Here is a 26,204-nt window from a genome sequence, read left to right as displayed (position 1 = left end):
GGTAATGTAGTCTCGATGGACGGTCCCGTGGAGAATGACACTACAGTGTCCACATGAGCACACAAGTGCTCTTAGGACAGCTTTCTTTCCAACATTACTCTGTTGTTCTTAATGTAAGAGTAGGCCTATACATATATAGAACAAATATTTTAAGAGGGTTTAGAGAGAAAGAGAGAGAGAGAGAGAGAGAGAGAGAGAGAGAGAGAGAGAGAGAGAGATGCATCATGCATCCTAACTGAAAATAGAACAAACAACATTTCCACTGCATCCAAAATGTAGAATGTCTTTGCCTTCTGGAGGCTTCTGCTTGAACAAAAATAAAAACAACGTATCACTGTGCCCAGTCAATCAAAAATCTTTATTCTTGATGATCAAGCTTCCAAAAAATGGCTACATTTAAGTTTAAAATGTACACCAAAAAACAGACATTAATTAACAGCGACTGGTGAGATATACACACATTCCCAATGTAATTCACAGGCAAATTAAATTGCTTGATAATTAAATATAACAAAAGCACAGCCACACAATCTCAGTTAAATTGCCCTGGGCTACCACTGTAATAGGTAGCCTATTATGTATGTAAATTAATGCTGCAAATAGTGATAATGGTATGTATAACCTTTTATACAGCACTCTCTAGTGGACATGCTATGTAACTGCAGTGTAAACATATGCCTGGACCAATTTCCTTAGCATACAAACACAGGTAGGAGTAATTGAGTTCCACTTATTTCACGGTTCACCCATAGGACTTTGTATTGTAGATCCAGTGCATTGCTTCCATAGTGTCCTCTGATTTCATTGTATGGCATCGGCTACTCATATCATACTGTAGGATTAGTAAGGCAAGTACATCATTCCAAATCCAGGAACTCTATGGAGGTTGTACTGTATGGTTAATGCCTACCTGTATGGTTTATTAGGGTGCTGTCCAGACAATGTGCCCAGTCCATACTGCTGCAATATTCATTGGGATAGGCCTACAAAAAACACAGATATAAAAACCTAGACACCTCCTTCGCCGCTGCAGTTCATTGGAGCGACGTATCTTATGGAGGCCGCCATATTGAGCTCCAATATGGCAGAGGCCGCGCTGCCACTCAAAGTGACTACTGGTCAATCACAGTCTTTTCTGGGACTTGTCAGAATTGTGCGTGCGTTCAACGAACGCATCTACTCACTGGGGAGGAAGTAGTCTCACGTGGCCAGACTGTTGCCTCTCGAAACTTTCAAATGCTTCCCTCATCATACTACATAGCGTTCGGAGATTGTGGAATAGTTTTCTGGCTATGCGAGACTAAGGAGGAAGTGATGCTACTGGTGATGCTACTGAGGAGGAAGTGATGCCACTGAAGAGGAAGTGATGATTCTGACAAGTCCCGGAAAAGACGTGGCAGCGTGCCGTGCCTCTGGCCCGCGCTCCGCGCCACTACATTGGAGCTCAATCCAATATGTAAAGTATGGTACTACACTACTACTACTATGGTGCATACTTTACACATGCCCCAGAGCCGGAGGAGGAGTCTACCTTTTTATGACTTGGATGAGCTACATGGCATGGATCTAGCCCAGCCGCAGGGTCCTGATCGAGGTCAGATATCTCCTTGTAGGACTTTCTTACACAGAGGTCAGGGTTCAGGGGTCACTGGTTCTCAATGTCGGGTTTGGTGACCGCCAGGGACCACAAATGGAACCTTACGGGTCTGTACACTCTCACAGTAACACAGTAACGCCGTTACAGTATAGATTGTGGTTTCAAAGGTATGTATGGGTCCATTTGAATCCCTAGCAGTGGACCCCTAGTGGGCCCCGGGCCAGACGTTGAGAAACAGTGCTCTTCTACACACCACGCCAGTCTACTCCTTATTCTCCCACGGAATTACTCTTATCTATTTGATCCAATAATCAAATTTGACAACATCTTTTAACGATAGAATGCACATTTTACAGTAGCTTTATTTTTTGTGATAGATAGATAGATAGATAGATAGATAGATAGATAGATAGATAGATAGATAGATAGATAGATAGATAGATAGATAGATAGATAGATAGATAGATGCTCATTTATATCGATCAATAATTAAGAAATTGAAAAAGACAGCTATAACTCAAACACATTTTTATTACTGCTACATCATGGACGTGTTGTCCTTTACTCGTGTGCCAATGGTCATTCAGCTAAATCGCTGTGAAGCTTATCTTAAGAAGGAAATAATACACATTACAACGCTGACTTTGCTGTCAAAGGAAAGCAAACATAAACTTAGACAACAGTAAGAATAGTTAAGTGAATCAGAATGTACACTTTCGAAGACATGACCCTTGAGCCCTGACCTCCACCTACATAACAAAGCTCATTTCCAGGCTGTCAACAACCATGAGCGATACGTATATAAAACAAAAAGGAGAACCATGGAACCACTTTTGCTTGTCAGACACCTTAGGATAGGAAAATGATTGTGTATATATTAGAAGATAAATACATGCACCATCTGTTAAATAAAATGTGACACCTAACATGCAAAGTTTAGATCTAGACAGAAATAAATGCTTTGGCTTATATCAACTAGATTGAATGGCTTGTATAGCACCCGAAAAAAGGCTACTCCAAAAAAGAAAAAAAGAAGAAACTTCTTAAGCACATGGAATTGACCTGCTGCAATGTAATTTTTCATGATCTTACAAAACAAATGGGCAACTCTTGTTTCCAATTTCCCATTTTATTCACATACAAGGGAGCTGGTATCGACTGCTTTCAGTCTTTAAATTAAATTAGATGCTTTTTCCTCCATTTATTTACTTCTGTCCCATGGGTGTTTTCTGTAGCCTCAAGAATCTCAGACAGTCCATTGAAATCGCGCAGAGAGAGAGAGAGATGGGGACATGTTTCCACTAAGCTTGTCAATAATATTCTCATCTCTTCCGCACATTCATTCTTCAGCTGCCTCATCATTCGTCCCTCCATCTCCTTCATATATACCCTACCACATATTCTCCTGAGAAAACAAACACACACATTACTCTCCTCACTTCTTGACAATACAGGCTTTCTAATAAAAGCAGGGTTGGCACAACACCAGACCTGTTTTCTTTCACTCCGTTCTTTCTCTCCATCTTCCTCCCTACTCCTCCCCACTTCCCATTATCTTCTTATTTTCCCCCTCAGTTTTTCCGATAGCGGTTCTTTACTGGTTTCTCACCACAGCCGGTGGCCTCACAGTTGGACAGGCCGGGCTGCTTGCCAGAATTGACGCTGCTGAGGAGGGCAGGCAGCTCGTGTGTGATCGCCTTTTCGATCTTATCCAGGAGACAACCTCCCATGTAGGAGCACTGAGCCGTCAGGGATTTGAAGGTGGAGATCGCATTGATGCCAAAGAAGTCACGGTACGCGTGGGCGTTGGGCAGGTCAAACTTGCTGACATTGGTCTTGGCCAGGATGGACTTGAAGATGTAGAATTTGTCGGGGTCATCCACGATCTCTTTGAAGACCAGGTCGGGGTCACTGAAGTAGCTCATCTTGTCTTTGAAGGTCTGGACGTAGCGGTCGACCAGGAGAGCGTGGATGCGCACGCGGATGCCGTGCTGGCGGATGAAGGCGATCTTGTTCTCCAGGCGGTTCTCAATCACCTGGTTGAGATCCTCCAGGAGGGAGATCTCTTCACGCTTGAAGAGATCGCGGCTGGTGTCGGGGGCATAGTCGTACGGCCAGAAGGAGCTGACATAGACTCGGGGAGGCTCGGTCACGTTGATGAGGGGGGCTAAGCTCCAGAACAGGGCTCCATACACCCTCATCAAGTCCTGCGTGGCCAGGTTGTCAGCCTTGTTGAGGATGATGCGGATCTGGGACTCGCGGCCCTTCAGCTGCCTGAAGAGCATCTCCAGTTCCAGCCCCACATCCAGCTTGGTGGGGTCGAAAGTTACGAAGATCAGGTCAGCGCGGTCGATGAACCACTGGCAAACATCGTTGAAGGGGTAGCCTGGGTAGAAAAAGAGAACGTTTATATAATCATAATTATCGCCAATGAGATCGTATGGCCTCAAAAAGATTAAATTAAATAAATGAATGAATAAAACCACATTAGATTATATGTGAGAAAGGATGCACTTTTTTTTAACAAGATGATGAATTGTGTCCAGCGAGCCTCACCTCTCTCTTGCTGCTTGCGGTTCTCAATAATTCCTGGTGTGTCTACAAAGGTGACGCGTTCCAGAAGCTTGTGGGGCATCTCAATTCCGATCAGCTTCTCCAGGAAGTTCTGGCCAAACTTCTCTAGAGGTGAGAAAGAGCGGGAGCTGTCTGCTGCCATGACGATACCCTCCACAGAGCGGACCTTCTCTCCGTGCATGATTACAGTAAACTCAGAGGTGGTGGGTTCAGCACCTGAGGACAACGGGATTAAAGAATATTTCATACATAAGGCATTAAAAGGTATTTAATATGTTTAAAATGGACAAAAGGCATTTCAATAATCTTATATAGGGAACTTAAACCCAAACTACTAGGGGGACTTAAAGCCCATGACAAATGGGTCGCTCAACCCACACAATATAAAATGCATTCTAAGTTAATTTATCTTGTGTATTCTTGGTTTATGTTTCAGATATTATGATACTTTCATTTCATTAGTTTGTTTTATGTATGTTTTATATTGCACTTACATTTGTGCTTGACTCCAGGAAAAGTAGATGTTGCCATGTGTGGTAGCTAATGGGAAATAAACTCTCCACTAATATAGCATTATGAGAGTCAAGCCCATATTAATTATTATTATTTCTGATCTACCTACCTACCTACCTACCTACCTACCTACCTACCTACCTATACAAACCTAGCTTCCCAGCCTGCAGTCTGGGAAGCCTGCATAGGCCTATGTTCTGCAGTGTTGGAATTTTGTTTTCATAGCAGTCTTCAGTGTTGATAACATTTAAACTTAAAGTTATTTTCATGTGACTGTAGTGACATTTTGTTCGACATGTAAGTATTGATGGCTTGTCTAGTAGTGCTTTAACAAAAAGAGGAGAGGCGAAAAAGAGAAGACACAAAGTTGTGAAGATAGCAAATGGGTAACGTACCTGTGTAAAGCTGGTAGGGGCCTTCTTTCAAGCCAAGGAGATAGTTGATCATGGAGGACTTGCCTACACTCCAGGGTCCCAGGAACAACACCATGGGCTTGGATGTAATCTCTCCATCTGTAAAGAAAGAACAGGACAGCAATTGTCATAAAACAGGATAGCAAAAGAATGACTCACCGTGCAAGTTAAGCTCAGCAAATTTGGAAAATAATGGAAGTAAGCAAATGATGTGAGGGGAAAAGGAAAATACAGCTTTCATATTTTATGTGGGTCTCACAAAGAACATTTTTATTTTGATTCTTAGACTCCTAAAGGCTGAAAAAGAAACTAATAAAAAGGGATCTAGAAAAGATTTAAAAAAATAATACACTGCTGCTCATGCACTGTACTCATGCTAGGATTTTACAAACAGTAGCATAAGGCAACCTCAACCAAATGCTGCAGCCAGGTCTTAAACAAACATTGATCGATACATTGATAAAATAAAAGACAGTCATATAAATGGACAAAGCTTCCATAGCAAGCTGAGTTGTGTGTGAGTGGACATGGTGTTGGAGTGGCAGGGCTCAGTTTGTGTTATTCATCCAATTATACATTATCAATCTAGTGTAGCCACAAGAACACAATGCCTGGCCAAGGCAGAGGGTGGTGGTTGTGGTCTTTTAACTCTACGGTACCCAGATGTCCCCTTAAATCACGATTTCATACTACCTCGATATTTATATACACACTATGCCGGTTTAGTTCCCAGTAGATTGTTTAGATTGTTTGAGTTTGCATATTTACACTTTTCAATAGTCAAGACCACCCCTCATTAGTATTTTTCTCAACTCTGCAACACAACAAAACAATCTTGAAATAAAATATTGAAAGAATTTGCCAAAGGGTTAACAGTGTAAATGATAATAGACAGCACAGATGGAATGGTGGCATGATTCCAGTCATAGTTTGATTGCCAAAAAGAATCAAACCGGTCCATTAAAACAATCAATGTGACTGGGATCAAGGGGGGGAGGGATGGGGGCAGAGCACCTCAGGCAGTGCCATGCACAGAGAAGCCCCCCCATTATACCCACCTGTGTTGGAGGCCCCCAGGGTTCGTCCGGGGTAGGCTGTTAGATGAGTGGATAAATAGGTGTAAAGTCAAGAGAGAGATGAAAGGAATAGGAGGTTTAAGAAAGAGGGAAGACAACTCAGTGAGCATGAGGGGTTTCTAGAAGCTACCGGGGGGAGCTGGGGAGTAATGAGGGGTTTCTAGAAGCTTCCGGGGGGAGGGGATTAATGTAAAAAAGAAGATTCATGGAAGGAATGGGAGATGTTGGGTGGCATCTTATGTCATGTTTGACATGATATGTACTTCTACAATGGCTTGTGTGATTTGTTTGGCCTTTTCCAATTATCCTGCTATGATTTTAGGCTAATTAATCCTTGTACTTAGTCGTATGACAAATAGCAAAAATAGACTCTACACGCTCTACACGCTCACAATGCGTTGTGAGCTTGTAGAGCTGCTATTGTCACTATTTGTGATCATTTTCGGGAAAATAAAATATGATAAAAAATAATAATCTCTCGCCTATAAAATAAAATGCCCAAAATAGGGACCCTGGAGATAACGTGGTTAAACTCCCCACCTCAGTACATGTTAAAGCTCCTATATAGAGTTGGTGTTGGATGTGTTAGCATGAACACCAAGCTAGCCAAGCCACAAGATGAGTTGTGTTGTTTGTCCTTTGGCAGTTAATTGTACAGGTAGAAAGGAGAGTGGAAAGAGTAGGTGGGAAAAAGCTAAAGAACAAGAAAAATAAAAGAATATGCAGAGGAGAAAAAGAGGGATGAATATAGTAGAAAATATAGTAGCCTACCTTTAACCACCAGCGCCAAGAATGCCATTGCTTTCAAATACTTCCAGATTAAATACAGGGCATTTTCAGAGAGAGAATGTTTTAGGATTAAAGGTGGTGTAAGTGATGTGTTTTTGTAAAAACACTTTTTTATATAAATATACAGTATATATATTTAATCTATTACGATTGTTTAACATTGCTAAAAAGTTTGTTCAGTAACAAAGGTCTCCCCATCTCTCCAGTGAACAGAAAATATATTTTCAAGTCGAGATACAACATTTAACCAATCAGGAGAGAGAGCTTCAATTTCAAGACACCTGCTACTGAATACAGCTTGCAAAGATTTATATCACTTACACCCCCTTTAAACATTACGTTTAGGTAGTCTATTATCATATTACAATGTTGCTTAAATATCCATTTTTGAACCCAAGAAGTAGCCATTCCTCTCCAGGATAAAAGTAAAAGTAATATACTGTAATGAAGCCTAAGACTAAACTGCCTTTTACTGTGTGAGAATGACGATGTGTGTGTGTATGTGTGTGTATGTAAGTCAACAGATCAGTCTCCAAATCAATTCAAATATTGAAGTCACACACTAGAATAAGGTGAAGCACAATGTGCACACACAGAGCCACAGCCTCCATCATACCTGAGATCTCATGTTGTCTCAGCTCATTGTACTTGTAGGCCTGTTCCATGGGCTTGATGGCCGAGCGGTAGATCTTACTTAACTTCTCCAGAGCTCCTGCAGGGGGACAAGAAAGAAAACAAACAAGCAGAGAATTAAAAAACTGGGTGAGACTAAGATATGTTGTAAGAGTCTGTTCTTGCTACAAACAAAACTAAGTCTATTCATGTAAAAGGTCCTCCAGCAGCCCCTAGAGGCCAAGCTGCTCCTTACACCCAATAGGACTTTACATGACCCAGCCAGTAGTGCCAGAGCTCAAATGATGATTTGAAATTGAATTACTATTTGTCCACTTTTGATTTTGTTTTCTAGTTTTTAACCTTTTAACCTTTAACTAGTTTTCTAATAAAATTGCTTTTACTTAAAACAATTTAAACGCCTTTGGGGACCTTATGACTCATAAGAGTCATAAGGTCCATTTGTACACTCGGAGTGATACAAAAAAACATACTAAATCAGCCCTTTTCATCTGTGACCTGGAATAAGTATTGCTGCCTGCCTGCTGAATGTAAAAATGTAATGGATGAGCTAATGCCATAGAGCACATTCTAGTCTTCCCATCAGAACAACATCCCTCTTTTTTTTTTTTTATACTGTTTTTATTAGGCATTTTTTGTATGACAACTTATATGACAATCTTTGACAATAATAATGAGTTATTCAGTTATAAAATGAAAGATAAAGACAGGTAATGTAAATTCCACATACAATACATAATAAAAAAGATATATAAATGTGATAAAAACGAAAAAACAAAAAAACAGTTAAACAACGACAAATGTGAACAGACAAACAAAACAAAGACCACAGGACAGACACACTTGCTCTCAAAACTTTCCCAACACGTTGTTGTAAATTAACAGAATTACAGACATTTCTTTTTAAATGAGAATAAATAAAATAAAATAAAATCCTCAGTTCCTTTTTTTTCTTTACTTTTCTTTCCAATTTTCTAATATGTTATCTATTGTGTAGGAGGGGTTAGCGTGCACCTATTGAAATGGTCAATGAAGGGTTGCCATGTCTGGTAAAATCTATCTTCACTCCCTCTCAATTCAAACTTTATCTTTTCCAATTGCAAGTAGTGCATAACATCTTTCATAAGTGTAGTGTGAGTGGGAACCTGTGCTTGTTTCCAATTCAACAGTATCAGTCTGCGAGCCAGTAGAGTCACATATTTTACCATGTTATATTGGAAAGTAGACAGTTTGACCCCGGGCCCCCCGACCCCCAGAACTGCTGTCAGTGGATCCGGGTCAAAAGGTCTTCCAACAATGTCTGACAGTGATTTAAATATACTTTGCCAAAATGATGTTAGTTTAGTGCAGTGCCAGAACATATGAGCTAGGGTGGCCGGCGACTGGCCACATCTGTCGCAGGCTGGATTCACATTTGGAAACATTCTGTTGAGTTTTTCCTTTGACAAATGTAACCTGTGTAATATTTTAAACTGTATAAGACCGTGCCTGGCACATACTGAAGAAGAGTGCTGAACAACATCCCTCTTGTTCAGGCCCACAGGCCACGAATGTCCTCTGCCACCACACACCCTACATCCGGATTAATCCTTTATTATGTGCCAGCCCAGCATCAAAAACAGAAGATCTACAAACATTGCATCATGATTCGTGACGCATTGTGTGTGTTTGTAGATCGCCTATTGTCCAGGTGCAAGTGACACGGCGTGCAACCAAGCATAAATCAGCCATATGGACTTCTTACCGGTATAGTCTCGTCCCTTATTCTCCTCAGTGGCGAGCCGCAATGTCTCGTCAATGTGAGACCTGTCTCTGAGGGGGAGGCCGGTGACCACATCTTCCACCGCAGTCTCCTCTGTAGAAAAAGCAAAACAAAAACAATAAGCTTCACTACCAGTCCAGACCAATACATACAATTGTAGTGTTTGTATAGGTGCCTTAATCCTTTTTTGTCCAATTGCAACTTGTTGGGTACTCCAACAAAGTGGAGGACCCCCGTGGGCGTGGGGTCCTTATGGGGGTTCCAGAGGGTCCACAACTAAATAGGTTAATATAGCATCAAAATCAGTCCAACCACTTTAACCCTATTTCATACTTTGGCTATTTGAAAACCGCCGATCTACAAGCTCACAACGCATTGCATCTGCCCATTCCTGGCACAAAATCCTTTTAAATGCACTTTCTTGGGGTCTTTCACATGAAGATGTTTGAGAATCACTGAGTTGGGCATACATAAACAAAAGAGCCATTAAGACCTCTGTCCTCTCCCTTTAGTGGCATCTTTACAGCTCAGCAGTGAGAGTCAATTGGACCCAGATGCCAGGGTAACAAACATAATGCTGTTTAATGGCTGTTTCGTGACAGGTTTATAGTACTATTCAGGCAAGGAGAGAAAATGTGCTCTTGATTTAGACTGATAGATAGAGGCATGTTGTAAATGTTTGAATGTTCCATAAAGCTGTGCTGTACGAGGCTCATTATGTTGTTATTACTTCTTGAACTGCATTGATTGATCGATCAATCAATATAGGCTATGCTCCTACTGCTGGGAATGTCTGTCTGTGTATAGCACGATGAAAACTGCCAAGATCTGAATGTGACGATGATGATGTTCTGCAGTCCTGAAATGTCTTTCTAACTACTTAGTGTCTGTCCACTTTGTCATCTTATACAAAAATATGTTTTTATTTTTATGCAGAATGTGTGATATTGTATGACTACAATTGACAATTTAGGCATTTAGCAGACGCTCTTTATCCAGAGTGATACTTATAATAAGCAATGTAAACACATACGGTACATCAAATGCATAGACACAGTGTCGTGCCTCAGTCATCTGGGGTTATTGGTCATTTGGTAAACCAAGATCCAATAGAATCAAAACAGTATATTATAAAGAAATAAGACAACGACAGTGTATTGTGTTGCCTGTAACTACCGTAGTCTGTCTGTCTGTCTGTCTGTCTGTCAGAACAACCGTAAACTGTGAATGGACAGAGTTTGCAGGTAAATATAGCTGTGCTCCCATTAATTTGAATTCTGTCCAGAGAACACAGCCTACAAATCAATGTGATATCAGTAGGAATAATAGCCTATAACAGAGAGAGAGAGAGAGAGAGAGAGAGAGAGAGAGAGAGAGAGAGAGAGAGAGAGAGAGAGAGAGAGAGAGAGAGAGAGAATGTATTTACACTAGACTAGTGCTGTGTGACATCTCCATATTTGAATGTATCATATTGCTTAGATCACAGCTGCTAATACAAGCCACTCTCAATTTAGAAATTGCATGACTATAAATAGCGAGACAAAGACATTTGTTTGACGTCGCCATGGCTTTACAACAACAGAACACAGAGATATAGTGACTAGAGGGACTCCCCCCGGTTTCATAACAGATGAGGAGGAGAACATTGACAGGGCCAGAGCTAGACCAGCACTCCCCATTGCCCACTGTACTGGAGACAGTGACATGTAATCATCTGCCTTTCTTCTAAATTTAAAATCCTTGTCAGGGACTTATCAGCCTGTGGAACAAGCCCGACCACCCACCCATTGCATTTCTCTCTCTCTCACACACCCACCCATTGCATTTCTCTCTCTCTCACACACCCACCCATTGCATTTCTCTCTCTCTCTCACACACACACACACACACACACACACACACACACACACACACACACACACACACACACACACACACACACACACACACACACACACACACACACACACACACACACACACACACACACACACACACACACACACACACACACACACACACACGACCAGGGGAGGTTAGACTCTGTGCACTTGATATGCAACTCCCACATTCGGTATTGACTGATTCATTTTTTATTTTAATTTGGGGTCATTTCCCATTCAGAGAGGCGAGTGTAGACAGACAGGACACTGAGGGCATGGGCAGAGTCTAATAATTCAAACTCGGATGCTTGCGACTCACAAGGAGCATGTGGTTACTGGCTAATTTCGGTGTTGTCTATTCTCAAAAGGCACTCGGTTGATCTGAGCATACTATGTTTTATTCATAAGGATTAGTGCTTATAATAGATGCAATTGCAAATGATAGGGGGTGGGGGGGGCTTATTTGTACATGCAAACTTTGAAATACAGTAGATATTCTATGACTATAATATTGATGCATGTGAAATATTGTCATATGTCTTTATTGTGTCTACATTGGCAGAGAGTTAATGATTATCTCAAATATAAGGAAGATCATTATATTGATTTGCTTAAGTCAGCCCTCTCACACAAGACCAGAGTAAATAGAACATTTACATATTTCCACAACATCCTGATCTCAGCTGGTAACTGGCAGAAGTCCCGCTGAGCCCAGGCCATGCCATGCCTCTTGTGTATCCAATAACCATCATCACAAATCACAAAGCCACAGAGCAGGGGTTCCAAAACCTTCCCAGGCCAAGGACCTCCAAAGTTTTGATTAGAGTATAATGATATGCCCAAAACATAGGGATGCCAACAATGTTATGGATTACATTTGAATGGAAATTAAAAACATAATTCATACGGGCCCGCCAGGGGGCTTTGAGAACCACTGATTTAGAGCATAGGTTTTTATAGATGAAGTCGTTTGGGGAGGCAGACAAGTGGTTCAGTTCAATCCTCTGCTCCTCTTGGCTTAATAACAAAGTGTCCTTGAGCAACACACTGAAACTGCTCACCATGAGCTGTTGCGTGTGAGCCTCCACCGTCTGTGTATGAATATAGTTGCAGTTAACCGAACTAACCAATTTAAATCGATAAAAAAAACAAAAAAAACATTCCATTATAATGAATTGGTATCCAGCCGGCTGGACTAATTGGCTGAATGTCACTGATATGTTCTCCGTTTGCTTTTCCTGTTTCTGTCTGCAGTTCTACACTGCATCTGTCCGAAGATATAGACAAAAGAAGAAAAAGGTTGATTTGCTGATATAAAAACTAAAGTAAAATATATACTTACCAAAAAAGTGATATAACCACTAAGAAAGCCCTAGATCACATTTACAGCTTCAGGTCATGGTATTTATTTTTCTTTCAGTGAGCCACTAAAGGAAATTCAATGCAAGCCAGTTTCTGGGATCAAACTGTTTTCATGCCAATGTGACTGAAACATCTGGTTTGCTCTACAGTATCAGAATGTTCCAACACCATTGCACATTACTGCTACATTGCCAACTTTTCTATCCCAGTAGGTTGAAATTCAAAGCTCCTGGAATTTTCTCACATTACTTTAGTTTGCTTGTGTGAGAGTGGCTTCTGAGCTGGAAACAATAAGAAGCATCGAACCATAATGCATAAAACCATATTCCCTGAAACAGCTACTGTACTTACATGCTCTTTAACCAATACATCACATTTACCCACAATTAGTCACGATCTTATGTCATCAGATCCTGTCACTATCATTCCTTTTGTAGAAAAATAACACTGAAATAAATTATGCACTCTATTGAGGGTCAAAGGGTATGCTCTGATGGTGATTTGCACAATTTATGGCATTATGTTGTCTCAGATATAATTCCTAGCTGCTTACCGACGTTTACCCAACCAAACATGCTTGGCTGGACAGAAACCACTCCATTTAACTCCATTCAGCACCCTAGTCCTCCCAGACACATTCTTTGTTTCAAGGACGATGCTAAATGTCTCCTAAGTGGAGATACTTTATGGCTGCCTAACCACTAGATCTTACATAGAACTACTTTGTTGACCGAGGCTCCTCAGGGCTCTACTTTCTTAGTTGAAAATAGCTGATCTGATCTGCTATTTTGCCCAATGTTCGGCTATTTTGCCATGCCCAGAATGGCGATGCTACGGTTTAAGTGGTTAAATTAGCTGTGGGAGTGTGGGTCTGAGGCAATGTTCATTTTCTCACTTGCAGCATTTCTTATCAAGTGTCTAATGTGATTGTCTCATGATGGATCAAATTACGAGTAGTCTCCCAAACGTCAAGCTGGCACTGCAGTGACATTGATCCATTAATGAATCTCTTCGCTCACATTACACCAGGTTCCCACTGTAAAGGAAACATACCAAAGGAGATACTGTTTTCCTAATGCTGGCATAATAATATATACTGTACTTCAGGCTTTCATTGAGCACGCGACAGATGCTCCTTTCAGCAAAGCGGCGTCTGTGACGCGCTGCTTGTTAAGGAGCAGCGCTGCTATACCCTCAACCTGCTAAAAATAGCCATGGGTAATCGTGCTCCCAGCATGGCACAGCACAAGAGCAGCCAAAAGGTTAACAGTCTAGATAAAAGGGGTACAGTCAGTGCCTCAGAGACGATTTGATAACAAATCTATAATAGAGGTTCCAAAGACCGATACTACAGGAGGGGAGATTATTGTGGAGAGAGTATGAGGGAAGATTAACGCCGTAAAGCCTATACTCCATTGTATAATTAATAGCAAAAAGAGAACAATCTTGAAAGTATCACTATTCCAGAATTTGACAAATCTGTGAAAGTGGTTTAAGGATGTAAGGATCTAAGGAAGATTATGGTCCAAGGATGTATAACATCAATCTGTCCTTGAGGCCTATTGAGGCCGGAGTGGAGGTCAACTAACATCATCCGTCCAGATTCTACTACAATGACTTGTATTGGGTGAATGTATCCCACAATGTAAAGCACTTACATATTGTACATGCAGACCATTTTATTGACCATCATCCATTCCATCTTCCATTTTTGTTGTGCGAACTTTGAGGTATTGCAAAGTGTAAAGTGGAATTTTTAACATATTTAAGCCCAGTGAATATGATATAATTAAAGGATGGATACAAAATAAATTGTATTTGTTCACGTAAGTGTGTGAGCTTTACATGGAAGTCCAGGCAATGGGGAGTGTTGTAGGAGTGTTGTAGGCGGGAGTGTTGGGCAAAAGTATCTTGCTCAAGGAGTGGGGTAGGAGTTTGGATTGGGACGGTCCGAGGGTTGTATCTGTGGCCTTCTGTTCTGATTACCAGACAGCCCTCTCTACCCACTTAGCTACACAGCCACCCTAAATCCTGACGTGTCATTCTGAAGTACCAACTGTACTTGACATGTACCAAGACCTTGCAGACATCTTACACTAGCTTCTCACCATTCTCAAGTTAGCGGCAGGTCAAAGTGAGTTCAAGTGGAACTTGAGTAAATAGGAAATAGAATTATCTTTTCGTAGGCCAACCTGAAGTTACCTCCCACCCGAGGATTCCCAGCTGTTTGGGTTTGGAAGAAACACATGCATTATGTTGAACAAGATAATCTCCGCACATGAACATGAACACACATTACAGAACCACACAGGCATGTGTGAAATAAAAGCTAATGACAGCTTCAAATTCATGGTTGTGATAAATACGAATGATTTTAAAGTCATAGAATAATGCTTTCAAGCTGGCTTCCCCCATATATTGGGATATCTTTATAAAATAAAATTTAAAAAGGAGGGAAGGAATCATTTAAAAAAGTAGCGGCAGATATACAAGCTCAAGATGCATCACAATGCGATAAATTGTGAGCTTGTAGATCTTCGCTAGCTGTCGGGTTTTAGGATTATAAACTGTAGCATATAGACCTATGTGGACTGCACAGGCAGTAGATTTGATTAGAGATTTTGAACATAATTTGACGACACTACAAACACTCCTATAAATGGCCACTAATTGCATAAAACTGTTTGGTGCAAGGCTGCAATGGATAAGCATAAAAGTATGGCTATCACCAGCTATGGTCTATCCTACATTACAACCCTGCATTCACGGATTCTGCAAGAGCAGGATGACCTAGTAGGGATTGAAAATGGAGGGTCAGCTGACAGCATATAGAATAGTACATCCGAGGTACGGATCACATCTTCTCAAAGCATTATACCTGTCAGCGTTAGGCAGCATAGAGAGCTTAGGGAAACTGCTGTAACTTGAGGCGTCATTGAGAGCAGTCATGTATTCTGACCCAAGCCTCTTGAGAGGGCCTTAACTGCTGTGAACTTGTTAACGCCTGCCCAGGACTGGGCTGCACAAAGATGAGAGAGTATGTCTTGCTAGCGGACAGCGAACCTTGCATCAGTCCCGGAGCACTCTAACTTAACCCTGCAGGCGCCGGGGGAGCAGATACATATGAACCCGGGACATCTGTCACTGAGACCCATGTGTCCTGGTTGAGCCGGTTGCCAAGCAACTGTCCTCAGTTTGGGGAAAACATTCCGATGGCACCAGCATATCCTTTAGGAATGTCGGTGATTTGGCTTCAGTGACTGAGTAAGTCACGCCTCAATTATATCAGTATTAGCTCAATGATGGTCGCATCCACGATGTGGAGGGAACTCAGTGATTCTGAATTATGCACAATAAGACTTTAGATCAATTAGTAGCAAAAATCTATTAATAAGTCAATCAATCACTCACTATTCATATCATAGGACACAGCAAATTTTGATAGTTTTGAACTTTAAAACTAAAAGAGAATGTTGAACTTTCATATTTAGCGTCTACTCTGGATACTGTGTGTGTGTGTGTGTGTGTGTGTGTGTGTGTGTGTGTGTGTGTGTGTGTGTGTGTGTGTGTGTGTGTGTGTGTGTGGGGGGGGGTGGGGGGGGGGTGCACTATGTGTATAGCACAGTGTCTGCTTGCAGCAGTGGAGATCAATTTAATTAAATTGAACATGATGAGGGCTGTACAGACTGGAGCTTCTACTCAACAGGATTTTCCACTCAAGAAGATTTATCCTGAGGGTTTTCATGAGCTTATACAATCACCGACAGACGACATATTTAAACATGAGTACCTCAACAAGAGTCATTCAATCCTAATAGACCATCTCTGCAGGATACGTCTTCATAGAGCACCTGGTCAATAGCCAACTAACTTTTGTGCTGACAAATCGAATAACAGACAAAGAAATGCATAGATTTAACACGCACTCACACGCCAAACTACTTTCCTCCCACCCTATAGTGGTCAGTCACTCACAGGCCTGAGAACGGACAGAGCAGTGCCTGGTGAGTTGGGGGCAGTGGTGGCAACAGGTGCTGGCAGAACTGGTACCACAAATAGCCCTACAATGGGTCAGAAGACGGAAAGAGGAGGGCTGGGGGTGGGGGAGGAAAATGGCTATTTCCTATTTTAAGGGTGTGAGTGTTAGTCAGTCTGGAGACATCCCCGTCCGTCCGACGGGCCTTGTGCAGTGAGTGTGACATGCAAAGGCCCATCACTTCCACCACACTAGAACTGCTCTGGTGTACTATGCTACCATCCACCTATAGGGGTCGCGAATACAGTGCTGCTTCACACTTTAAACTTTAAAGAATACAACAAATTGATGCCCATATTTTGGGTGCAAAGGAATTTTCCAAACTTCCCATGTTAGTAGTCTATAGACTCTAGACTAGATTAAGGAATTCTATTGACATACAGAAAGCTTTGGTCCCATGTATATTAAGTCTGCATCCGAGCAGCCCTCCGCAAAATTCACAGACAAAAAAGATTACTGAATTAAACTACTAAAGTGGGAAGTTTGGAAAATTCCTTTGCACCCAATATATGGGTGTAAACAGCTTAGTGAATTGGACCCAATCTTAAGTCATGCACAATTTTAATTTCAGTGCAACTTCGATATGTCCATGGAGTTCTGATCTTGATGCGTTAATCGAAACTACTGCGGGCCGGGTACAACGTGTCAACAGCAAAACATATTCAAAGCACGTGAGCACGGGTTGCTTTTCAGGGCCAATCTTAGTGGCTTAAAAGGCCTTCCAGACCAATGCCATAGGCCACCAGCCTATATGGAGCAGGCCATATCCGGGTGGTAAGTCCCGGGATCAATTCGAGGACACACATGAAAATGGGAAGAGGACCGAGGGGTGTTGATCTCATCCCTGCTCTCCTGTCCCTGAGCCAGAAGACATCAAGTGACCTTGAGGCTGGACCACGTGTCCCGTGGAAGGGTGGGGACTGGGGAGTGAGTGGGTTGGCCATGACTGGAGGGTCCCCTCTACTACTATCACCCGAGGGATGTCCCAGACATGCCGTCAGCGGACAGCCAATGGATGCTTTCTGCCGCCAGTGCCAAAGACATTCTGCTGTATCAATGATGGCGATAGCATTGCAACTCCAAATGTAAACAGAGTGGACTAAAACACAAACTAAGGTTATCATTTGTGGAACAACTGTGTCACTCACTGAAAATAACTGCTTAAAAAACAAAACCCAAAAGACACAATGACAATTTCTTTTCATTTAGAAATCAGTTATTGTTAAGAGAGTGATGTCATACTGCCCTAAGACTAGGAGGTGCAAGGAGCCTGACCTATAGGGTCTAGCACCTTGGTCTTTGACCCCAGGAAAGTGTGTCTGTAACAACAGACGTGACAGGCCACTGAGTCAACACAGCATTTTCCAGGAATAATTTTGCATCCCCAGACCTCTCTCTTATAAGGCACGTACTGTACTCATGTGACAAAACATTGCAAAACTTTCAAGAACTGATTTTTAAGGGGTTTTTTGGAGCCATGTAGTAAAGGCTTTAACATTAGCTTCTTAAGAGGCATAGCATAATTATACCAGCTACTGTATATATTACCTCACCTCAGTATGTCTATTTTAGTCAAATTACATTGCATAATATACTGATGTGCATCTCAAGTCAAATGGTAGAACATAGTAACGTATTAATCATCCAAATCAGCAAACTATTGTAAATTAACAGCGTGCTTATTTTGCCTGTGTATTTGCACTCTGTCCGACATGCTTTTAACTTGCTAGAATCACAGGCACACTGACTTTACAACACCAACATTACCAAACAGTTGCTCTACTACTTCGCTGTTTTATCTTGTACAACACACACTCCAAAATCAAACTACTCAGATCATGGAGCAGACATGATCATCCACAATGTGAATGATAACATGATAGCAACTTGACTTCACATTTAATTAGAGGGACACTGCATCTTCTCTCAATCTCCACATAGCTGCCTCTATCTCCAAAATATCAAACCCAGAACACAACTGCTTCTCACAACAGAATAGCTTGTTGGCGCCAATGTGTAAGTTGTGCAAGGACTGAAATGCGCGGCAGCCAAATTTGAAACAGAAACATCAAAACGCATGAGTCTGGAGGACAATTTACAATATAGGCAATTACTCCATACACTATAATTAAAACAATACCTATTCACAATTGTCTTTGTTATAGTTGTGGACTGTGGTGTGGACTCTGCCTTTAACTATACCTACTATAACTATGTATCTTCATAGTTTTAGTGCTCTGTGTTTAGCAAGAGCAACTTAGTGTAGGAGTGAAGTAAATGACATGAACCCTAGTCAACAAACGACAGGAGAAAATAGACAAGAAAAAGAGTGCAAAGAGAACCGGTAAGTTCTACAAAGTACTGTATCTAGGATAGCAGGTAAACATCGAACCTAGCATCTGTCTAAACAACATGCTATCAACATAGCATACTTAGCACTTGTGGACAAGCAAATGGAGGAGTCTGAATGGATGAGTCTATGAAAGCCTGAGCTTCAACCCTGGCCCAAACTCCAGTCCGCCCCTCCTGCCAAGAGAATGCATGTCCCTATAAGGTCAGCTGCTGGGAATAAATTGTGATTGTGACAGTGCCGGGTGACAGCAGCTGCCCAGGGTAGTGAGTGGCGTGGAGGGAGGGGTGAGGACTCGGGGAGGGGGAGGGGCAGTTCAGGGGAAGGGAGGGAGGAGGGTGGACCTACTAGTGGACGGTGTAGGGTTTCAGGAGGCCTTCCAATCTTAGACACCTGGCTGGGATTTGAAGGCCTGGCCCTCGGTTCTGGGACTGAATGCCCCCTCAAGGACGGACAAGGGTGACAGACAAGGGTGACACCGATGGACCCATCAGAAATCCAACCGATTCTGTATGAGGTCATCTGGATGTAAGCACTAAGCAGCAGGTCACCACATCACTTACAGTAGCCCCATCGGTGACATGTAGCCAGAAACCGTTCAGCCGTGATCATCACCGTTAAAAGTCTATTGATAATATGCCCAGATAGAAAGTAGAGTATCATTTGCACAAATCCCATCATTTAAAGCATGGAATAATTTAGTATTATGACTTTGAGAATGTGAAGCACAGAAAAAAAGCAATCTATGATAATCTGTATGGTTGCTATCTTTTACGTTAAGCCCTTCCATCAGTTGGTTCCACGCTTTAAGACAGCTGGCACACTGCATCCCCAGGAGACCCCAGGCTCGTCTATTATTCTACAGCCTCAGTGACATCGTTGTTAAGACATTGCAGTGCCATCATGTTCGTTGTCCATTTCTGTATAAAACACACGTCAGGAGGATTGCTTCCCACGCATGCAGTGCACATACTGCAGTTATTTAAAAGTTGCCTGTTAACAGGCAAAGTTTAAATAACTCTCTGGTCGACTTGGGTGACGCTATCTTCTGCCAGTGTGGCGGTATATGTTCCCTCACACTAATCTCACATGTGTTCCGGCCAACTCCCCTGATATCCAACTCATTCAACGGCCGACGGACGGAGGAATTGGCCCGGGCAGATCTGACAGTGACGTTGATCAAGGCTGATCAAGGCTGACCAAGATTGACTGTGGCAACAATCTGAATCACATTATCCAATTCGCCCATTTTCACTACATCTCACAAACAAAGCAACAAAGTGTGACCACAGTACTTGGTCGAAGCAGTACACCACTGACTGTACATTAGCAGTATCGAAGCAGCACAATAAAAGCAAATGGCAGTGCAGAATGCCGAAGCCCACGTGCCATTTGACCCTGGTGAACAACACGCAGTGGGAAAGCAGCTAGAAATGGACTCGTATAGTTTGTTAAAATGTTTGAGCTTACCTGCTGTGGCCTGCGAGAGCAGCACGGAGACAAAGCAGCATATTGAGACTAAACCCTTCATGATGGTTGCCAGGAGAGCTGTGATAGTCACACTGACTATATATACCACGGCAGGAAGGTCAAAGGGCATCACGGGAAAAGGGGGTGCGGCATGGAGAAGGCCAGCGGGTGGGGGGTGAGAGGTGTGTGTGTGTGTGTGTGTGTGAGTGCCAGGCGTCACAGAGTCACAGCATACCAAAAGGTCCTTACGTATGCAAACAGCTGACTCCTTTTTGAACAGGTTGCAGCTTAGGGCTCTGCATCGAGGCAAGGGACCCAGGCTCTAAAAATCGGTGTGAAGTCATTGCACATCACTATGGCAATAATAATAATAATACACAGGCTGACCGTAAATATATTTGGAACCACTTAAAGGTGCCTTCAATTATATTTATTCGTTAACACAAAACATTATTTATTTTTGTTAAAAGCTCTATTCCCATGGCAATCATCACTATAGTTTGTTCAGTAACAGGGGTCTCCCCATCCCTCCAACTCCATAGTAAAAAATAAAACTATTTTATACAAAAAATATTTTGTATAAATTGACTTGAATTCACTTGATGTGAATGCTCTGATGAAGGCTGCATAGCCGAAACGCGTAAGCGTTCCTTTTTGGTATAAATAAATGGAAATGTGAGTACTTTGTCCACCACTTGTTTAATTTATGGATTTGCTAACCTTTTTGGAATTTTTTTCATTCCTATTAAAAAAAACGTTGTTATTCTTTAAGCTCAAAACACACTGTGCCTGTGATTTTGTTTGTACATCTGCAGTTTTTGAGAATAAAATAAAATTTACCGTAGATAGTTTTGCAATTCTGAACTGCATATCTAACAGGGTATATGAGGCCCTACATCCATGTAATAACATCTAATTAGAGTAAACGGGTTGAAAAGAAAAACTGCTGTGCTAAAACAAAATCAATGCTGACGAAATAATGTAAAATGTTATGACCACGGCATAATCAAAAATCGATGCGACAATTCACTTTCCAGAATCGCATCCATTAACAAATTAAAAGATGGAATCACAAACTGCAGTCCTGGTCAGCTCGTCCCAACCATGAATTATCATCTAATGTCCGAGGCAGATTTATGGCCTAGAGAGTGAGACCACAAACCGTTCAAGAAAATGAACCATTATGCTGACACTTGAAGGAGCTGTCGAATGCTCAATTTAGCAAGAAAACATTTGGCTGCCATTTTGGGAAATTATAAATTAATGGGTAACAGGGGGGGGGGGGGGGGGGATTTTCTTACTTAAGTCCTACACGTTGCGAGACTGTAGATCAGCTATTTCCCTTTAGGGGGATATCAAAACGCATTATGAACTCTAGGTGCCAGATCTGTGCATGAGAAAGAAGGATGATTGGGTGTAACCATGTATGGCACAGAAAGGCCCTCCGAGTCAAACTAGAACTCCAAACGCTAATCAGATTAAGCCTAATTTATACAGTGCTGTCTGCCAAAAATAACCCATCTCACAGACCGCTTCTTTTTGGCGAGCAAACTCGTGAGATGGAGCATAAATTAAGCTTTACTGCTTTATGACAGTTATAAGCAGTCACAATCTGGTGATCATATTCTCACAAATCTCTGGAATCAATGTCTCCACTGTAAATGAATCCGCAAACATGGCTGCGGTTCCTTATTCATGTCCATTCCAAATTCCTCAGAGCCCTCATGCAAACAATGCATCATCCTTGTGTGTACCCACATTTTCACCAGGATCATGCCTTAACCACTTTCAAGTCCCTATTTCAGTCCTGGCATCAGTGGTGGAAGAATAATTCACATTTTCTTATTTAAGTAAAAGTACCAAAAAGTACAAATACTGTCTGCAATATAGAGGCATGAATACTATTCCAAATGTACTTGAGTAAAAGTACAAAAGTATTGGCATCAAAATGTACTTCAAGTACTCCTTATGCAGGATGTCCCATTTCATGTTTGTAAAATGTTAAAAAATCATTTGAAAATAGCTGAAGGGGTTAATCAGCTTTTTTCAGGGTTTACGTTTTGTAAAAAAATAATCAAAATCTACAAAGTAACTAGTAAACGTGACATACTCAAGTAAAGTACAAATAGGCCTACCTCAAAATTGTACTTTCCACCAATGCCTGGCATTGTAGGTGTTCAAAAATCTTCAAGGAGTTTCAAGCCTTTTCTTTAAAAAACAATATCCGGTTTCCATGTTCACAGCTTGTCCCATCACAGCGGGTTGTACCGCTAGTAGATCAACAACTTAAGATGACATAACACATGCACATGTACATGTTACTATTTGTTTTACTCTTTGGTTGCTCTTTCTTGCACTTTTTGGTTTATTCTATCCCTTTGTCAGGGGGGAATCAGTTAAGCCAGAGCTGAATTGTTTTTCCCAGGGACACTTCGACACCTACTGTAGACTAGGAGACTAGGGTCGGGGGGCAAACTGTTCTACTTTTTACACTTTCTTTTAAGAACTGTTCTTTCAACGCCTAATCACATTGTAAATTGTGTGTAATATAGCTGGCTAAATCCTTCCACCCGTGTTGTACTGTATGTGTATGTATGTGCATATATTATGTGTTGCCATGTAGTGTTTATTTTTAACCAACTCTGAGTGATCCCCAAACCATTTGTTTTTGCTATGCATGTATTTATTCGGCGGTGATGTGTGTTTTAGAGTGCCACACCCATTCATACTGGGAAAGCATCAGTGTCATTTTAGATTTTAGATGCAGTATTATAGCAACATACGTTTTTTGGGAAAAGATGAGATCTGCAAGCGAGCTAGTATTGGTGATAAATGTTTATAAATCTAGAAAGCGTTTGGAAAATGCTTTGGGGATCCTTGGCATAAAACATTTTCAGATTGAGGTCCGCAGGCAAATACATTTACTTTTGGGGGTTTTTGTCACAAAAAGGTTTGAGACTGATTTAGAAGGCATTTGTAGAATCTGCCTCAGGTCAAATGGGTTAAGAGCGACAACAACTTTGTACCCACAACATCTAGTGAAATTTGGAGACCTGCTTTTAATTTTAAAGCTTCATCAGATTGGAACAACTTGTCTGTTTCTTTGAGATTAATTACATCATTTAATATTTTCAAGGCTTCTTTGCTGGTAGACCTGAAACCCATTTGTACTTGTTTTTGATTTTTGGAGAGAGGTGTGTACTTTAATGCTTGATTATTCTTTTTAGCTTTATCTTTATTTTTATTATTTTCATTATTATCACGATTAGTATTTTGTTAGGTGTTTCAGTGCAGTTGCTTCTGGTCTTGATGTAGTGTTTGAGTGGTTTGGAGAGCATCTATGTTTTGTATGTGTATTGTTCTACGATGTGTCGACATGTTTAATGTATTGTTTTTGTCTATGTACTGTATTCATTGTGTTGTGCCGAGGACCCCCTCTAAAACGAGATGATACATCTCAAGGGGCTATCCTCTAAAGGAAATAAAATGTCAATATATATAAATACTATGTATCAATCCTGTTCTCCAGAAGGACATTTTGAGTGACACTCTCCAAGTGTGTGAACAAGAGGCAAAACGAGATGCCACCTACTGTCTCTCTCTGGTGTAGATTCCAACACTGTCACACAAATGGCTGGCAATCCCAATTTAGCGCTGAGCCAGTCAGGGCGTGTGGGTGGTGGGGCTTTCACCTCCGATACACCAATCACAAAGAGACACTTGTGCAGCAACTGGACCACTTGCGAGTGACACCCAGCCTGAGGTAGAGAAGAACAGATGAATTGTCCTGATCACGTTATCATTAGCACCAGGGGACAAGGCTCAAGCTCTCTAGGTTTGGAACTTCAAGAGATATGTTCTTGTGATAAAAGAATATCACTAATATTAAGTTTTTAAGTAAAGGTTAAAGCTCTGTTCGAGTGTATGGTATTCCAATTGTAATCATTGTTATAGTGTTCAGCAACAAGGGTCTCTCCATCTCTCTAGCACTTTAGTAAGCAGAAAATACATTTTCAGGTTGGGATACCAAATTTCATCCAATTGGGAGCGTTTTTTGTTCCAATTTAAATTGATTTCCTGTGACATGCATAAATTCAATCTCCTGAAGGGATGAACCCAAATAAATTCAATTTTATTATAGTGCCTATCACAGAAAGTTGTCTCAAGACACTTTATACATTTGGTATCCCAAACTGAAAAGTTATTTTCTGATTACTAACGAGAGAACAGAGCCCCTGTAATCAAACACTCTAGCAATGATTGCTATTGGAATATTATATAGAGCTAGTTAACACTCATTTTAACAAATAATATCAAAACTCCCATTACACATCAACAAAATGACACCCAATGTGTAAAAAACAAAGTACAAACTTTATTATTCTCTCTTTACAAAAGGCACAAGCCTCTTTATCCCCCCAAAGAGTTTTGCTCCTTGAAATAAAAACAAAACAAAAACAAAATAGCTTCTTGATGACAGCGTGCACATGACGCTAAGGACAACAAAAATAGAGGGGTACAAAGTATTAAACATTAAAAAACGACAGAATTTTTTTAGAGATTAGATTTTTAGAGATAAAATTAGAGAACACAGAACAAGAACAGCTGACGACACCAGGAGAGTAAAGAATAATAAGAAAAGAGAGCTGACATAACAATGTGTAAGAGGGACCGACAATAGGAGAGGGGGGATACACAGCTGTGCGGTTTTATCTCACAATTCAAGAGCTTCAGCCAAGGAGGAGGGCCTCCCGTTCGTTATTGTACAGTAAAGGCCTTATTTATACGTCGGCGTACGATGGCGGCGCACACGCCGGGAATAGCCAATATGCGAGCTTGCGCATCGGCTATTCCCGGCGAGTGGCGCAGACGCACGACTGGGTATAAATTCAGCATAAGTGCTTTGTGATCTTCACCTCCGTTATATTGATGACCCCCGCAACCCTCCCCCTCGTCCCGAGTCTGACAATCTGATATGTGTCCACTTTTAAAACTTGTGCCGCGCGCTGGGCTGAGAACAGAGTGGAAATGGACCTAGAACAGTGCTTGGCTTCAATGGAGGAAAAGTTCTGATACTGGCACTCAAGAGGATATAGAAACCGTTCTACACAAAAGCAAAAAAAGAAAGGAACAAGGAGGGAAAGCACGCAAACATTTCATTGACAAGGAACTGGGGGGGGGGGGGGGTCTCTGATAGATTCCATTTGTCAGACGAGTCACTCAGTTTCGTTTAGGTGACATCCAAGTCTTTAAAGGGTAAATGCAGCAAAACATATCATGATAGATAAGTGTTGTGTTCCACTGAACACAGTATCTGTCCAGCAGTTCAGGTTCCATCAATGCATACAGGACAAGCGCAAATTACAACAATTACGACAAAGTCATAAGATAAAGAAAGAAAAAAAGTATACCGTTGTTTGGCAGTGTCGTGCCAAACATAACCGCTTGATTGCTGAGAAGTATTTATCATGAAGAAGGAAAAAAACAAAGACAATAGATGGATAATTTCTCTGGAATGTCTACATTTCATTGTGGAATTTCCATCCACAACTAGTGTTCGAGAGCTCGTGTGAACTGGGCAAACCGGGGGCTCCGGAAATAGCCCATCATACAAGCTTGCATCTGCTATTTTCGGCACGCCTGTTTACATGCGTTTATGCAGATGTTTTGTCAATAAAGATGACACACAAGCTGTCAAAACTTGGGTGTTCATGAATCATGAATTGTCACATCATTTTTGAGCTGA

At 41.4% G+C, this 26,204-nt stretch overlaps 1 protein-coding gene across 2 annotated transcripts; it reads right to left on the bottom strand.

The window, feature by feature from the left end:
- Positions 1-339: 339 nt before the first annotated feature.
- Positions 340-20,539, bottom strand: LOC310869521 (sarcalumenin-like). Of its 2 annotated transcripts, XM_083780297.1 has the most exons (7): positions 20,459-20,539; positions 9,340-9,450; positions 7,579-7,674; positions 6,156-6,191; positions 5,080-5,196; positions 4,154-4,387; positions 340-3,983 (listed from the first exon to the last, which is right to left on the bottom strand). In XM_083780297.1, exons 1-7 carry the CDS (start codon positions 20,517-20,519, stop codon positions 3,169-3,171), a joined length of 1,470 nt encoding a protein of 489 aa, XP_083636423.1. In that variant the 5' UTR covers positions 20,520-20,539; the 3' UTR covers positions 340-3,168. The 2 variants fall into 2 exon arrangements, with proteins under 2 accessions (XP_083636423.1, XP_083636424.1); XM_083780298.1 differs by lacking the exon at positions 6,156-6,191.
- Between the last annotated feature and the right edge of the window lie 5,665 nt (positions 20,540-26,204).

This window comes from Protomyctophum parallelum (assembly GCF_964188405.1).
Source record: "Protomyctophum parallelum genome assembly, chromosome: 13".
Taxonomy (NCBI): domain Eukaryota; kingdom Metazoa; phylum Chordata; class Actinopteri; order Myctophiformes; family Myctophidae; genus Protomyctophum; species Protomyctophum parallelum.
Note: the sequence above shows the minus strand (reverse complement) of the source record. Positions and strands in the feature narration are given on the sequence as shown.